The sequence below is a fragment of the Cydia amplana genome, chromosome 9 (assembly GCF_948474715.1).
Source record: "Cydia amplana chromosome 9, ilCydAmpl1.1, whole genome shotgun sequence".
In the NCBI taxonomy this organism is placed as follows: Eukaryota; Metazoa; Arthropoda; class Insecta; order Lepidoptera; family Tortricidae; genus Cydia; species Cydia amplana.
In genome coordinates, this window is record NC_086077.1 from 17,899,919 (window position 1) to 17,918,716 (window position 18,798).

General features: G+C 40.1%; 1 protein-coding gene and 1 non-coding gene across 2 annotated transcripts in view; one reads left to right on the forward strand and one right to left on the reverse strand.

Moving 5' to 3' along the window:
- Window positions 1-18,798, forward strand: part of LOC134651263 (solute carrier family 23 member 2) — a 34,084-nt gene that overhangs the window by 7,626 nt on the left and 7,660 nt on the right. Inside the window, exons 4-5 of the mRNA XM_063506331.1 lie at window positions 4,445-4,678; window positions 4,900-5,035. Of these exons, the coding sequence (XP_063362401.1) occupies window positions 4,445-4,678; window positions 4,900-5,035 (370 nt within the window). The remainder of the gene's footprint in view (window positions 1-4,444; window positions 4,679-4,899; window positions 5,036-18,798) is intronic.
- On the reverse strand, window positions 100-171 carry Trnaa-cgc (transfer RNA alanine (anticodon CGC)). Its single transcript has one exon. It is a non-coding gene; the product is annotated as a tRNA-Ala (tRNA).

The window sequence follows — 18,798 nt, forward strand, 5'->3', positions numbered from 1 at the left end:
AGAGAATTCTATTTGGCGTTAAGCCCGTCTTGTACATTGTTATGTTTTGTGCAAAATTTAAAGTCAAGCCCAATTGCAAAAAATGTAAAAAATTGCGGTTGGAGGTGCTGGGATTTGAACCCAGGACTTTCAGCATGCGAAGCAGACACTCTACCACTGAGTTACACCCCCGGTTGACAGAGCCAGCGAAATTTGCCACCACCTGCTTTGCCACAATCGTGCCACAGATAATAATTTACAGATAGTTTACTTGTGTGTATGCCGTGTATAATTATTTTCCATTGTTTTTTCACGGAAACGTACGAAGCTTATCTCGGTGCAAAAAGTATTGAGGTTGACTGAAGTAGCATTACAAATACGAAAGTTTCCGAGAAAATACGATAAAAACAATTATGCACTACATCTGTAGGTACTTACAGACCTTACAATTTGTCCAACCTATCTTTGCACCGAATTGAACGGAAGAAAGAGAGGCAGTGTCACAATAAACGTCATATTTTCATTGAAATTTGACATGAATGATGACATGGTTATATTGTGTTTTGTGTCATTGCAAATGGCATGCAGAGATTGCAGAGTCAATTCGGTCCGACTCTAATTTACAATGCTCTAGTTTGACTTGGGTCGTAGCTACCAAAACGGTGACACTAATTTGCTCAAAAATAACGTCTTACCTGGGTGCCTAGCCAAGATGGCAATCGTTTCGCCGTAGCGAATGAAACGGTAATCTCTTTCTATAACTCTTCCATATTAGCGCGACAGAGACACGTTTCCTTCGTTACGGACCGTAAACGATTGACATCTTGGCTAGACAGGCTGGGTTACGTACAGTCACCTGCAATAATAATAATATGTTACTCTTCGAAGGCCGCAAAAGTACCTGACACGGTCTTATTTGTAGAGCCATAAGAGCGTGTCACATATTTTTGCGGCCGTTGAAGAGCATCATATTATTGCAGGTTGATTGCAGGCATGGACAATTGCAGGTGACTGTACGTTTTATAAAAAGCCTATAACAATCATATTATTCATATTTGTTAGAGTTCGACTTCATAGTGCACTTGCTGTAAGCACCTCTATGTTGTGTGTCCTCGATCGGGAACAAGAGCAACTTTCATTGCTGCAGGCTACACAGCCTTAAGACCTTACCTTAACCTTAACCGCATACTCCTCACCGGGAAGATACCCAACCAGTGGAGGCTGAGTATCATTACTCCAGTTTTCAAAGGTAAGGGCTCGGTGCGGGAGTGTAGCAAGTATCGCGGTATAAAGGTTATGTCTCACACCATGAAGCTCTTTGAGCGCATAATCGATGCTCGGCTCCGACAGGAGTGTACAGTCTCGGGATGTCAGTATGGGTTTCGGCCAGGGTGCGGAACGATGGACCCTGTATTTGCTCTGAGGATCCTCATGGAGGGATACAGAGCAAAGAACACGCCTCTACATTTCCTGTTTCTGGATATGGAAAAGGCATTTGACTGTGTCCCTCGTGAGATGATCTGGTGGGCGCTGCGGTCCTAGGCTGTACCTGAGACCTATATTGACACTATCCGGGACATGTACCGCGATTCCGATTCAATAGTCAGGACCGCTGTTGGTGACACCAACCCCTTTTCTGTCACCGTTGGAGTACATCAGGGCTCTGTGCTCAGCCCGTTTCTGTTTAGCGTGATATTAGACGCCCTGTCAGCCAGCATCCGAGACTACCATGAGCAGCCGCCGTGGCTATTCATGTATGCTGATGATATCGCGCTGACAGACTCTGATAAGGGCCGACTTGTCCAGCGGGTGAACAGATGGAGGGGGTCGCTAGAGAACGGCGGTCTTAAACTAAATGTGGCGAAGACAGAGTACATGGCCTGCAATAGTACAGATCCTCTACCCGTCCGCATAGACGGGGACATGGTCAAGCGCACGGATCAAGTTAAGTACCTAGGATCTGTACTTAGCACTACCGGGGACATCGACAGCGACGTCAAAGCCCGAATATCCGCTGCCTGGGTCAAATGGCGGGAGATGACTGGGGTTATTTGTGACCCCAAAATGCCGATTAAATTGAAGGGTCAGGTCTATAAGACCATCATTAGACCTGCCCTTCTGTACGGCAGCGAGACTTGGCCTTTATATACTAGAGCGGCACAAGCAGGAACTGCGTGTCACGGAAATGAAGATGCTGCGGTGGATGTGCGGAGTTTCACGCAAGGATCGCGTCCGAAACGCCCACATCCGGGGTAGTCTTGGCGTCCGTGACATCGCTGACAAACTGCAAGAGTGCCGCCTTCGTTGGTATGGCCACGTCTCGCGCAGACCGGCAAGTTACGTGGGTAACAAATGCCTGGCCATGCCGCCTCCTCCCGGTACGGGAAGAAAAGGCCGGCCCAGGAAGCGATGGCTTGATGTCGTTAAGGAGGATATGCGTGCCAACGGACTCACCACCAGGGACGCCGAAGATCGGGCAAAGTGGACACGAAGGAGTCGGAAGGCGGACCCAGGGTCCTCGCGCCCTGCGCGGGGGCACAGCTGGGATTGACGCCAGGATGATGATGATGATGATGATGACACAGCCTTAAGACCAAAATGTATTATATAACTATGAAACTCATACAAACTTACCACATTTTGTATGGAGCCTGATATGGAGCTAAGTATTCAAATAGACTAGACAATAAGAAACCCTGAGTCGTTGTTATAAGGTTCTAATTTATTTAAATCCCTTGTTTTTCATTTGTTGATAGTTATATATATTCTAAAGTAAACGCGGTACAGATTGTTATCATTCTATCTTGTCTTGTAGTGTCTTATAGAACCTTTGATTCATGACACTGTTTCTAAAAAAAATCTATTTCATCGAGGTATTAACTGTTATAAGTATTTTATCCGATTTGTTTGTGTATATATACATAGATAAATAAATTTATACGTAAACTAATTTCAAACACAATGAAAATTTTTTATGTTATGATTGTTATGAATAAACTATGACTATGACTGAGCAGGGTTGCACTTACTTGTAGGTCGGTATAAAGTAAACCTTTTTAATAGCAGTTAAAAGTTCCTCTAGTCTAGACATCAGACCATGTCTAGACATGCTGTCGTCGATTCTAGGAAACGATGAATGTGTCATCAAAATATGAGAAACAGTGGAAAATGTATTAGCTTTAGAATCACATTATCAACTTTTAATACCTAGCATGAACAAGACAGCCAACATTAATTTAATACCTAACCTTTTTATACGTCGGTGCAATTCTTTAACATCTTAAATAAGGGTGGATTTCATCAAAATAAATAAAGGGCAATAGGTATTATACAGATCGACCCAGCTCCAAAATAAGCAAAGCTTAATTAATAAAGTATTTATTTAGCAGATCGTCTGCCAACGATGCTATTAAGCCAATATTAAGCTTAAAAATTGGGCGAGACAGTGAGTTTTTCCACTTATTTATAATTTATTTATAAGCAAAGCTAAAAATAGTTAGTTAGCTATGGATGGGCACCAGGCGGCGATATTATAGGTAGGTACATATCTAGGTATTATTATACCGTACCTATTGTAAATAATTGATCTTGACATTATTACATTTATTACATAGTCTAAGCTAACTCTGCATCGACTGGACAAGCGACACGGTGTGTAGAAGTCAGAACGGGTTATGAAAATACTAGCTTTTGCCCGCGACTTCGTCTGCGTGGAATCAGTAACATCAGCTAAAGAGCGCCTGAATAAAATAAAGTAATTATAGCAATCATTCAATTTGAGCATTGCTTACATCAATTAACAGGCAATTCATTGATAAAAACTATCCTATGTTCTTCCCCGGGACTCAAACTATCTCTATGCCAAATTTCAAATAATCGGTTCAGCGGTTTGAGCGTGAAGAGGTAAGGTGTTCACAGACAGACAGACAGACATTCACACTTTCGCATTTATAATATTAGTATATGGATGTATGATTTTTATAGAGTCTTCCAGAGTGCGTGCAGAAGTTGATGAAGACCTCAAGTACTTCATAATTCAAGTCTTACTTTTTTTTTATTAAACCCATACGTGTGGGGTATCTATGGATAGGTCTTCAAAAATGATATTGAGGTTTCTAATATCATTTTTTTCTAAACTGAATAGTTTGCGCGAGAGACACTTCCAAAGTGGTAAAATGTGTAACTTCTAAAATATGAGAATGATAAAACTAAAAAAAATATATGATGTACATTTCCATGCAAACTTCCACCGAAAATTGGTTTGAACGAGATCTAGTAAGTAGTTTTTTTTAATACGTCATAAATCCCCTAAATACGGAACCCTTCCTGGGCGAGTCCGACTCGCACTTGGCCGCTTTTTATAGAGGCTTCCAGAGTGCGTGCGGAAGTTGATGAAGACCTCAAGTACTTCATAATTCAAGTCTAACAACAACGGTTTTTATTTATTCACGTCCGTTCCTTGCAGGCCTCATAACCTGGCTGCAGGCGACCTTCGGCTGCCGACTGCCCATCGTACAGGGCGGCACCATCTCTTTCCTCGTCCCCACCCTGGCTATCTTGGGCCTGCCGGCGTGGCGCTGCCCTCCTACTGAGGAGTTAGCAGCCATGACTGATGAAGAACGAAGGGTGGTATGGACTACAAGGATGTGCGAGCTGAGTGGGGCTATAGCTGTATCAGCGCTGTTCCAGGTTTTTCTTGGTACGTTCATCTAACATCAGGTATTCCGTAGTATTAGTTACTTCCTAAAGGCAATTATTGCAGAGGAAAGATTAGTTTAGATAAGACTGCTGCAAGAGACGTCGACCCCGGTTCAAATGCAAAAGAAAACACTTTATATTTCAAAATTAAGTTAACTCACTTACATAAAGATGCATTTAGAGTTAACTTTTTAGAACTTACCTTTAAAATTGTTGCTACAGGTTACTTCGGCGTGATCGGCTCAATGCTGAAGTTCGTAACGCCCCTGACCATCGCACCAACAGTAGCGCTGGTAGGACTGACGCTGTTCGACCACGCAGCGGACGCTGCTTCTGGCCAGTGGGGTATCGCTGCTGGGTGAGTCCGCAACTATAAATACCAGCAACTATGGTGTAGTCTGTGACGCGCCTGACCATCGCACCAACAGTAGCGCTGGTAGGACTGACGCTGTTCGACCACGCAGCGGACGCTGCTTCTGGCCAGTGGGGTATCGCTGCTGGGTGAGTCCGCAACTATAAATACCAGCAACTATGGTGTAGTCTGTGACGCGCCTGACCATCGCACCAACAGTAGCGCTGGTAGGACTGACGCTGTTCTCCCACGCAGCGGACGCTGCTTCTGGCCAGTGGGGTATCGCTGCTGGGTGAGTCCGAAACTATAAATACCAGCAACTATAGTGTAGTCTGTGACGCGCCTGACTATCGCACCAACAGTAGCGCTGGTGGGGCTGACGCTGTTCGACCACGCAGCACGCAGCGGACGCTGTTTCTGGCCAATGGGGGATCGGTGCTGGGTAAGTTACACTGACTATCGTCGGATAGTCACCGTCGGTTGGTATTGTCCATGCGACGGTGGCGCTAGTAGCACTGACCATGACGATGGTGTTGGTAATGGTGGATGGTGGTACTGGCACAAAATGCTATACCATACTGAGCCGGGTCCGTGTCGTGGCTAATAATGTGTTATCTATGTTATGTTCTTTGTTAATTTCCTGTCCTACTTGTTGCCTGTTGTGTCCTTATTTAATTCTTGCCTGTTAGCGCGGTCATTTCGCTCGGACTTGTCCGTACATCCAAGTACATGTATTAGCGGCAGCGAGAGGCACGGAATTATATCAACTGGATGGAAATGAAATGGGTAACTGTTGAAACAAATTGTACCATGATTACCATCTACTATTCTTATTCTTCTTATTCATTTCACATTCGTTTAAATAATTACCTATCTTTTTTAATTTTATCCTAATTTGAATCTAGAAATCACTTTTAGATAACAATAAAAGCATGCATAATTTAACGTGAACGTGGATCCGTCTTCGGCAACCCACTAATTTAACTAGTTAATATACTACCCGACGATGTCGAAATGTAATCCCACGTTAGAATAGTTTGCAACTTGGAGACGGATTCAGGCTGATCTATTTAGTCGCTGTGATGTAGTGTTAGAACTGAATCTAGACAGTGGCCTCAATCAAGATGGCTTATGGATGCGTATTTCCGGACCGATACGACCTTTAAACTTTCCAGAAAAGAGCGTACAGCCCGGCCATCATAAAGCCTGGCAACGCACCGGCAACCCCTGTATTGCAGGTGTCCATGGGCGACGTTACTTACTTGCCTAAATCAGGCGATTAGTATGCTCGTTTGCCTCCTATATCATAAAAAATACCTAACACTATACGAACTGTCGGCGTTATTCATAATTTTCATAAACGTCTGCTAATAAGTTAATCAGCGGAGAACTCTTTGAGGAAAATTAATGAAGACTTGGAAACAGTAGCTGACTGGTCACAAAAAACAATCTCGTTTTAAATCCTACTAAATCGCAGTTTCTAGTAGTGGGGACGACCAAATAGCAATGTTTAAAAATCAAGGAACAGAGTCCGAAGATTGCAATCGGATCCAAAACAATACCTCGTGTGAAGAAAGCACAGAATTTAGGCTTAGTAATGGATGGACAGCTTCGGTACATAGAACACGTTAACTTAAAAATTAGAAATGCTTTCTATCGGCTTAAAGTACTATATGGAATTCGTAAGTATCTTTCAATAAAAGTCAGGGAAATCCTGGTTGAATCTCTAATACTTTCCCAATTCAATTACGCGGACATAGTATATGGGCCGAGACTCCCGGTACAGACGAAAAAGTCCATACAGCGTGTACAAAATGCGTGTGTTCGATTTTGCTACGACGTTCCCAAAAGAGCGCATATCACACCGTTCTTAAACGAAAGAAAGCAGCTCAATATGGACAACAGGAGAAAATTGCACCTAGCCTGCGCGGTTCGAAAAGTATTGGAGTTTCAGAGATCTTGCTACCTGTTTGAAAAACTAAAATGGGTCAATGATACACGCAGCAAATCGCTAAGGAGATGCACGAAACTTGCGATACCTACACACAAGACGACATTCTTTAAAGGGAGCTTTAAATTTGCTGCTGCAAAGATTTGGAATGACCTGCCGCCACCTATACGTGAACCGATGGGACTGTTAAAATATAGGCGGCTAGTCAAAATGTATTTACTTGATATGCAGAGCAAATTTTTTTCTCCCTCCTAAAGACACGAAATTTGGCACACAATTGGCACTTACATATATCCGCATGCTTAACTCATACCACACAGACACAGCCACACACAATCACACACACAGATACACGCACACACATACACACACACAGAAGTTTTATATATATATATATATATATTGGTTGAGTATGTTCGACTTAGTACCAGGGATGTTGCGAACATCCGCATCCGCATCCGCAACCGCGGAACTTCCGCATTATTTTCAACATCCGCATCCGCATCCGCATCCGCATAAAATCGATGCGGAGCTTATGCGGATGCGGATGTCGAACAAGTCGGTACAGGAACGTCTTAGCGACGGCGTAAGTGCTAGGTAATTTCGTAATTACCTATAACGAAATCGTCTAGATCCAGAAAAGTCAGCCAAGTTACTGTTTATTAAATTTAACGCACCTATATTCTTGTTCAACGACTAAACGTTTCGTTTTTTTTTTTAAATAAAAAACCGGTCAAGTGCGAGTCGTACTCGCCCATGAAGGGTTCCGTATTTAGGCGATTTATGACGTATTAAAAAAAAACTACTTACTAGATCTCGTTCAAACCAATTTTCGGTGGAAGTTTACATGGTAATGTACATTATATATATTTTTTAGTTTTATCATTCTCTTATTTTAGAAGCTACAGGGGGGGGGGGACACACACACATTTTGTCCACCACTTTGGAAGTGTCTCTCGCGCAAACTATTCAGTTTAGAAAAAAATGATATTAGAAACCTCAATATCATTTTTGAAGACCTATCCTGTCCTATCCATATTCCACACGTATGGGTTTGATGAATAAAATTTTTTTGAGTTTCAGTTCTAAGTATGGGGACCCCCAAAATTTATTGATTTTTTTTTATTTTTGTGTGAAAATCTTAATGCGGTTCGCAGAATACATCTACTTACCAAGTTTCAACAGTATAGTTCTTATAGTTTCGGAGAAAAGTGGCTGTGACATACGGACGGACAGACAGACAGACAGACAGACATGACGAATCTATAAGGGTTCCGTTTTTTGCCATTTGGCTACGGAACCCTAAAAATACTAAAAATGTATTTTTAGTATTTTTAGGGTTATTACAATATTTGACGTTTTCTAAGTACCTAATCTTGACATCCGCATCCGCATCCGCATCCGCGGATGTGAGCCTTTAAAAATCCGCATCCGCATCCGCATCCGCGGATGTCAAAAAATCGGCATCCGCAACATCCCTGCTTAGTACGCATAGAATTACACTTATTTTATTTTATTTGTTGCACTTATTTATTCTACTCTTGTTGATTTTATTGTAATTGTTAAGCCTAGCAAAGCACGGTAATTTGTTAAACTGCGACCGACCGATCTCAAGGGTCCAGTCTGAAAACCAGCGCTAGGCCCTCTGCTTGGAGTGCTTGGCATATGCTGAGATTGGAGCCCATTGCCCAATCATTCGTATATTATTATAATTACCTATCTTTTTAATTAATTTGGACCTATTTTAGTATTTAAGTTTTATATATTGTACTTAGTTGATAAGGAATTTTTTTGTGGCAATAAATATTTTTCTGATTCTGATTCTGATGATCGTCGTTTGTCCCTCTCTATGTCACAACGACGATCATCAACTGATTAAGTTAGCAGCCGTTTATGAATAACGCCATATATACATGCATACATTAACTTGCACGTGAATCTCAAGCCACCCACTAATTTAACTACTACCCGACAATCGCGGAGTGTTACTCCCACGTTAGAATAGTTTGCGACTTCGAGACAGATTCAGAGTGATTCGGGCTGATCTATTTAGTGGCTGTGGTGTAGGGCTGAATCTATAACGACACTTCAACGTCTCACACTTGTGGAACTGGGGAATAAATCATTAACCCCCTTATGCATAGTTTGTTACGTTAATCAGCTGATGATCGTCGTTTGTCCCTCTCTATGGCATAACGACAGATAGGGACAAACGATGATCATCAACTGATTAAGTTAGCAGCTGTTTATGAATAACTCCATAAATGTTTAAGGCGCAAATTATACAGAGACTGCGCCGGTTTAAATTTTTCCTTTGATATAAAACAAAGTTTATTAAATTATTACTGAGGGACCAACAGGTTCCATTTGTGACGGGCCAAGTCCTGCAGTAATATTCAGATGTGATCTGGCAACTGGCAGACATTACTGCCATAATTGTTTTCCTGGCGCGAAGCCATATAGTTACTTTTCAAATTTAAAAAAGCGGCCAAGTGCGAGTCGGACTCGCCCATGAAGGGTTCCGTATTTAGGCGATTTATGACGTATTAAAAAAAAACTACTTACTAGATCTCGTTCAAACCAATTTTCGGTGGAAGTTTACATGGTAATGTACATCATATATTTTTTTTAGTTTTATCATTCTGTTATTTTAGAAGTTACAGGGGGGGGACACCACACATTTTACCACTTTGGAAGTGTCTCTCGCGCAAACTATTCAGTTTAGAAAAAAATGATATTAGAAACCTCAATATTATTTTTGAAGACCTATCCATAGATACCCCACACGTATGGGTTTGAAGAAAAAAACAATTGGAGTTTCAGTTCTAAGTATGGGGAACCCCAAAAATTTATTGTTTTGTTTTCTATTTTTGTGTGAAAATCTTAATGCGGTTCACAGAATACATCTACTTACCAAGTTTCAACAGTATAGTTCTTATAGTTTCGGAGAAAAGTGACTGTGACATACGGACGGACAGACGGACAGACAGACAGACAGACATGACGAATCTATAAGGGTTCCGTTTTTTGCCATTTGGCTACGGAACCCTAAAAATGAAAATGAAAATATTTCTTTGTAAAAAAAAATGGGTATACATAAATGATCTTATTCTATACATAGACAGTGTCTCCATTGTGTGTGTGTATGTTGTTAATTGTGTCCTATGCGCCAAAAGCGGCCGGCAAAAATATTTTAACAGTACGGAGATTTAACGTGGAAATAACAAAACGATCATATCTGGGGGCACGGCAGTGCCCCCGCCAAATCGAGCAAAACATTATTTTTTCACAACATGGAAGGTAACAATCCATATTAGCCACATAGTTAACGTAGCACTTGGCGTAGCAGTAAGCTGAAGACGCCGGTTCGATTCCGGCCTCGGCTACCGGAGTACTTGGTTATACTGTTTCCTTAAAGTAGGTACCTACTTTACTTCTTTTAAAGTTAATACATAGTTTCTCGTCTCGGATGGCTAGTCTTTGGCAGACTTCACAAGTTGCTTAATAATGCCGGTAAAGCCTACCCGGTTACCGTTAACACCTTGTGACAAATTACCGTTGAGTAATTGAGTCTCCGGGTTGTCAGCAGGCTCCGGGACGTGACCGGCCCGGGCCCGCACCCGGCCCGGTCCGGTCACGCCCGAGCCCCGGTGATAACGTAATGCTTTCCATTGAAAACGAATATCCGGAAGCTCCCGCCTGACCACGGCCCGGTCTATCCGCATGGAAGTGACATCAATTCAGCCGACCAATCAAATGACGCAATGTAAGTAATGAAACTCGCATGCGAGTTCTCGCACCATCTAAATGAGCCTTAATGGTTTAAATACCTAGCTTATTCTGCCCACGATTACGTAACCTAAAAGTCACTTTAGTTTTATAAAATCTATGGCGCATAATATCCTAGTACAGTCCAAAATTCTACTTACAACAAAACACAACCATTGCATACCACCTTTGACTACTTATTTAGATACTTATCGGGATATAGCTTGTAGGCAACCGCTATTATCCTACGCAAATAATGTGTTTAAAACGCCTATTACTCGCGATTAAAGCGGCCCCGGGCCCAGATGAGACGCCCGGGAAGCCTATCTCGAGTAATTGTGTTTCCCCTGCAATATTATTTACAGCATAGGGCATAGGCTTTGATAGGGATCGATAGCTGCAGGAGGGTGTAATAGGATGCGCAAATAGGTAGAAGCAGAATTAGGGCTAATTTAGACGGCGCGCGAACTCGTATACGATTTTAGTTACATTGCGGATCATTGAGGTTACATCAACACAGCCGACCGATCAAATGACGCAATGTTATAAAACTCGCATGCGTGTTCTCACATCGTCTAAATTAATGAGCCCTTATGACTGCTAATGAAGTAGTCCAGGGGTTCCCAAACATTTTAGACCGCGGCGCACTTGCAAGTTTTAAATTTAACCTCGGCGCCCTAACCTAGGCTTTTCGAATTAGATAGGTAACATGGTGAGGAGGATTGCCTCAGCTAGGGCACCCCTCTTTACTGTTTACGGCGCACCAGGGCGCCGCGGCGCACAGTTTGAGAACCCCATGAGGTAGTCTAAGAAAAATCGTGCCCCCAAATTTAATAGTAAGTTATGTGGTAACTTTTGACAACCAGAATTAGGTACCGCATTAATATGTAAGTAAGTATGTGATAATGTGCATGTTAATTTATTGTTTATGTGTTTTAATATGGATACGCTGTCCGCATTTTAATTTTAATTTAATTTTAATTAATGTACGCAGCCGTACAACGCCGTCTACATTTAATTAGCTGTCAATTTCAAAGCACGCAGTAATTAAAGATTAAAAAAAAAACAATTAACGCCTTCGTAAATATAATTAGGTCTAAGTACGGCTACATCGGTTGCATAAATGTAATAATTAATTCCGATGGATATAATTATTAATATTTAATATCAGAATTGCGTTGTTGTTTCAGAGGGTCTACCGCGAACTACGTTCGACGTGTTGCCTCTTTGTCGCACTTGTAAATTGGTACGTAAGTGTGACAGGGAGGCAACCACGAGGCAACACCTCGATCGTGGTTCTCGGTAGGCCCTCTGTTTAGTTTACTTAATTATGTATCGGCTACGCATTTTAAGGCTTACATTTATTTATCAATTGAATTAAAGTTACATGCCGTGGCCCCAAAACTTATCACCCCAAAAAAGGGATGGGTGAGATACGGCTTTATTATTTTGATACTACTGACTAAATTGGTTTACCAGACTATAATTAACTATATTAACAAACAAACAAAATAAACTATGTTCCTCTTAGCCTACTTTTCGTACTTACGACATTATATACTTGGTCAAGCAGATCTTGTCAGTAAAAAAAGGCGGCAAAAAACAATGTAGCCGCGAAGGGATACCTATCGTCCCATAGAAAATTTGAATTTCGCGCCTTTTTTTATTTTACTGACAAGATTTGCTTGACCCGCTATAATGAATGAATTAAACCCATTTATTGATTGATCTCGTCTAATTAAATGACCGGGCAACCATACTGACCACAGCAGTGAACTTTCCTAACCGCAATCCACCAGGGCACCATAGATTGCAGGCGTCAAATCCAGGGTGTTCCTAAAAATGCGAAATTTTCCCCCATTTGCAAGGGAGTGAAACCGCGAGGTACCAGGGCGCCAGAGGCAGGTAGGAGCGCGTTGCCTAGCGACGGTTGGCGACCTCTCCCGTGCAACAAGTCTGTTATATTGATCTCAGCTGCATCCGTGACATTAGAAATGCTTATAGAGTCCTAGCACCATGAACGTGAAGACTACCAATATAAGCATTCCCTCAGATCTCGCATAGACTTCTGAGACTCAAAGATATATTGGTCGGTATGAAAATTTTGATTACCCCGCGCCTGGCAGGCGATGAGAATATAGCAAGTATTCACGTTTTGCTATAGCAATACAACTTTATTTTACAATTGACCATGCAATTTTCGATCTTCACTCAAAGTGATAAAGTTCTAATTATCTTAAATGATGAGCAAGCTTTGGTTTAGGTATTACTTATATAAATTCGAATAGCTAGTTATTTAATATTCTATTTCATGTAAATACTGAAATTAGCCTATGTCGGGGTTATTTTTGCGTTTGGCTTGATAATGTAATTTAGTACTTTATTTGCTGGATTTCCTTTACATAATGAATGGCGATAGAAATTTATTTCGTTTATTCATTGTTGTACAATAAAACTTGAATAGAGAAAAAGTTTTCTATATTATTTCTTCCAGTAAGACGAACTACCTACCTAAAGCCAAACAAATGATGGTAAACAATTACCGTCGACTGTGAACACCTCATCATCATCATCATCATCATAATTCAGCCTTTTATCAGCCTATATAGTGATGTAATATTTTGCTATTTCGAGACCCTCATATTTCTGTTATTTACTCGTAAACCTATTTAGCATTATATATGAGGAAGCTTGTAATTGCGTCTGGTGGATCTGGATAAGTCTATTAACCTATGTAAGCATCCCGAATAAAATAAAATAAATCATCGCTCGCTGCTGAGTTTAGGCCTCTCTTCGAGTACGCCCTTGTCCCAGTCCTGAGCCAATCTCATCCAGAAGTGACCCGCAGTCTTCCGAATGTCGTCCACCCATCGAGCCAACCCACCTGCAACTCCAGAAGGGTTGAACGTGCGTTGCCGCCTTTTAAGATGGAAGTTCGCTCTTTTCTTGAGTCCACAAAATCTCTCCTGTTACCCAGAAGCAATTGTTTTGTTTTTGAATTTGGACCTATTTGTTATTCAATAAAAGTTTATTAAAATAGACTGTGTAATACCTATGTTAAATTTTTTTAGCGGTGGTATCAGGAGGTTAAGGTGGAAATTCGTGATCTTCTATCTATCCCTCCGTAATCTTGTCTTCTATAGGTATACGTATGTATTCTTAAAATCCTTTACAAAGAATCGATGCAGCCCGTCTTTGTTCCCCGAGTGTTCGGAACCGGGGCGGCCCACGGCACGGCACGGCTGTTAAACCGTCCGTTTCCGCACGGCGCACGGATTCAAGGATTTCCTTTGGTAGTATTTAAAACTTTATTACTCCGCTACGCGCTTTACTTCGATCCATGCCAAAAGTTGGGACAGGCATTTGAAACAATGCTCTCTGTGAACCAAAACGCCCAATTTACAAAGGAATCTAGAGGAATGGTACCACCCCTGCATAGATGTTTGTATGCAGGGGTGCCACCTTTTCTCTTTCTCTTTACATTACGATGTACACTCAGTATCAATGGAATGTCAACCTTAATTAAAACAAAGTAGCATTTCATTTGTTTTGAAAAGTTTTGAACAAATGAAATTCAACCCAATTACGAATACAAGTGGATACAAACTTAGCTATACTTTTATATGGTGGACGGCACGAGGTTAATAAAATTGACGAAATTTTTAAGTTTAGGTAAGTCTACATTAATTTTATTTGACTTGACAAAGAGAGAATATTTCTTACACAAACACGTGGAAAAGGTATTTCTTTTATAACAGGTATTAGGTAATATTATAAAAATAAAACAAACTTCTTCGTTTTAATAATATCCCAAAAAAGTTTTCAAATGAAAAAAGATTAGAAAAACATTACACGGTCCATTTTAAAGTAGGTACTTTAAAACTAAAAATATTTACAAGCTTTGAAACAATCGTATTGAAACAAGTTGAAAACAGTTTTAAGAGACTTAAATGAAAATGAAAAACGAGGAGTTGACCATTGACTCTTCAATTCTAATCCAATTTCCACAATAATGACCGTTTAAAGAAAGAAAGTTTAACCTCTAGCCCCCCAGAGACCTATAAAAAGGTCTCCTGTTCCATTCTAATTTGAACTTTGTGTTGACAAAATAAAACTTCATTTTGCTTGGCAAGGGTTGACGTTTGGGCGGCTAGAGGTTAAAAATACGCCGTTTATGTTAAATATGAAAGCCACAGAATTTGTAGTCAGACCAAGCTACCTCTGCATGGGTCTCTGCATGACAATTTCATAAATAATAGTTTCATTTAATATAGTTTGAAATATATAAATAAGATATAAAGTAAGTTTAATTTTAATTTTGATGTTTAATTTTAATGTTAGTTTAGTTTTAATCATTTTAGTTGATAGTTCGTTTTAATGTATTTTTTTCGTATTAATGTAGTTGTAGTAAAACAAAAACATTTTTTTATGAATATACGTTAGACGTTTGTAATGACACACACTCACTTTGTTTTTGTTCTATTCAAGTCTGTGCAAAGTTAGCTTACATGGACGGAGTGTTACCGGAGTATGTTTGTCCCAGTTCTCGAAGCACATTATCTCGGAGCTGCGTCTGAAGTTGCGAGTATCGCGTGTCACGCTGCCGTAGAGAAACACAATGTTTACGCGTAGGTATATAAGGTACAAGGGGGAAGCCGAGCGGGTACTTACCTGAGACATGAGAAATAGGACGCTATATAGGATGATTTTGTCTTACTTACTCTTAAGTGTAAATACGTATTCCACACACTAAGTAGTAGGTACTATGAAGCCAACCCCGACATCGCGAAAAAAAATCTGCTGATTCATAGAAAACATTAAAATTATTATGATTCGCCGAAATATATATATGAGACAGCAGGTTTTTTTAGGTATTTTCATCTGCCAGCCTAATCACGCTAATAGAACAACATAATATGGCGGCTTAAATTTTTGATGTAGGTACCTATTATATAGGTGAGTATTGGGATTATTCATTATTTTCATCAAATAACGTTGCAAATTTTTACAGCATTGGAACCCCAGAATTAAACTCAAATGCGAACTTATAAAGAGGTTAGTCGTCGGTGGTTATACATTTTTAATTCACTACTTAGCTACTTGCATTTACTTAAATATACATGGGTATTAGGCGGCTTCTCTCTGGCTTAAAATGTATAATATCCTGCCATTCCTGCCCCGGCTTTTAGGTAGCGTTATATGTATAAATATCTAGCAGTACAAATAGGTAGTTAGTAGATCTATACATTACTAGATACCTATAGAGTTTCATGAAATCAATAAACAATTTTATATGTACCTAAATCTTTATATACGAGTACGTACGTTCGAGTCTGCGAAACAAAAATTTACTTGATAAAATATTTTTTATCTAACAAAGTATAATATTCATTCCCATAGGAAATTCAAATTATGTACCTACATTGGAAAGTCGCCAACGCCGCACTTTAGTAGTAAAAGGTCATTCTGTGAGTCAGACAAGTTACAATAGCAATAAAACACATTAGGTATTCTATATTCTTCGAATCATGCAGATATGTATGTAAAAACAGTAAAAACATGATTCGGAACGGAAGGCATAGCCCCCTGGCGCATACATAAAAGTGGTACCTACCTAACTTTGCCCCTTACGAAGTGTCAGTTTTATATCATAACCTCTAGCCACCCAGAGGCTTATAAAAAAGACTCCCGTCCCATTCTATTCTGAATGTTTATTTTGATAAATCAAAATTGTATTTGTCTTGGCAAGTTTCGATGTGGTAAATAATCAATCATGCCCCAAAAGTATGCTCTCTTAAGTCTCGATATGAGTAGTTTTTCACATAAAAATCCAGAGAGAGATCCAGTTGCGTCGTTCGTTTTAATTCGAGTGGCATTTGAAACGGCTCGGCGGCCACCAATCTCCCCAGACATCTGGCACGCACTCATTAATTAAAAGCTCATAATTGCTTTCCCCCGCTTCCCCGCGGATCTACGAGTTATTTGGATTGATTTCCATCTCTAACTGCCGTACGAATCGTTGTTTTGCAAACTTTCCAAGCAGATAAATCGGAAGAACGTCTTTAATATTTTAATTATGTGTATCATTAGCTGGAGCCGAAATATTTTGTAACTTACGGCCTTTGGAATAAAATAAATGTGACAATTTAAATAGTTTCTGTAACTGGCTGGTATAGGCAAAACAAAACAACGGGAGTTGTGGAGATCAAGGGGAGAGGCCTTTGCCCAGCAGTGGGACACTATAACGGGCTAAGAAAGAAAGAATAGTTTAGCATAATAACTTCTTTAGTACCTACTACCAGAATAAGTGGAACGGGGAGACGACGCTTAATTCATATCACCAACCCTTATTATAGCAAAATAAATTGATTGATTGATTGATCAGATTTCGCTCATAATTTACCTGTATGATACTTAATCTTCTTAAAATTCTTGCGCACGCTTCCCCTAACCTAATTGAATAAACGTATCCATCATCTGGGGCCCGTTTCTTAAAAGCTTGTAACTTGTAATACAAGTGAAAGTCCCTTTTTAACAAATGCTGTCAAAAAGTGACATCCGCTTGTACCTACGTATTACAAGTTACAAGCTTTTGAGAAGCGGGCCCCTAGTCGTACGAAATATTATATAAATAAAGGGAAGGATAGGAAGGGGGAAGTATTTTATCTCTCTTTGATCTCATGATCTTATTAGGAGGGTAAATACAAAGGTAATCATGAGCTTTGATGTATCTGTTATAGTTTCATTATATATCATTTATTTCAATTATTGTGATGGCAAAATATGTCTCGGTTAAAAGTGATTGAATCCAAAGCTTACAAATTGCCAACAGTCCTATGGTTGCAACAACAGAAATCGTATGCTATAGCGGTCATAAAAATATTGTACTTCGTCAGACCTTCAACAAAAAGGGACCAAACTGAAAACCAACGCTGGACGCCAGTCTAGCACATGCTGAGCTTGGTACCAATGGTACCCACGGCCAACATGTCTTGCTAAATTTGATTACCTACCTATTATATAGATTAGACAATAAGTTAATTAATACTTAACCTGGAATAAGTACATCCTAACCTAGAATTTAGGTACCTATTATTGTTTGTATTGATATCTTTTTGTACCACCATGTTTTGGCAATAAAGTGATTTGATTTGATTTGATTTGTAGTAACTTTTTGAATTGGCGCTTTGGTTTATGAGGGTACTTATGGCTTAGTCTACTACGTCACGAATTATAGATTGAAAATAGAAGGCATATTTAGTGATACATAGATACACGTAACAGAACACAATAATAATTCAAATCAATCAAATACCACAATATTGAGAAAGTTGACCACCAGACTGCCTGCATTACTGACCGCTTTCAATATATGACTGATGCTCTTTGACAAAAGACGATATTTAATAGGAAAATCGCGTGACTTACGTTATTTTGCTTTGGAAAAGCGTTATGACGGATGACCGTCCGATGTCTTTTCACAAAACACGACTATAATACACCTGTCATGGTCCTTAAATCAAGCGTAGAAGGTCTGCAATCGCTTGACAAAGTGCCTCGTTTATTTGGCGTGCTGTAATTTCCCGATCCATCTTATCCGACTGCGGCGAAGGAGGTTATATACGCCGAAAGAACTGGTTTTAGAAGATAATAACTGTCACGAACTAGAGGACAAAGCAATATTTCATCTGTTTTGTACGACAGGGGCCATCTTCGGAAAAATAAAGCCTTTAAACGGCTTTGACAATGAGAGGAAGACCCAGACCGATTTGGAGAATTATTTTTCACCTGACTACGCGTAGTGAGTAGTAGTGTAGAAATGTATTATTCGTGACTTTCGTGTCATTTGTAAGGTACTATGTCGCATCAAAATTATTCAGCCGATTTTGATAATAGTCGATTCGTAACTATCAAGTGACAGTATGAATCGGGTCTTTATACGCTTATTGTTATGTTGCATACAGTGCCTACTTCTGTCTGCCGCTAGTACGAAAAAAAAATGACGCGACAGTTGCAGGCGTATATGGTTTGCTGCGGAATTTTCGGTCTA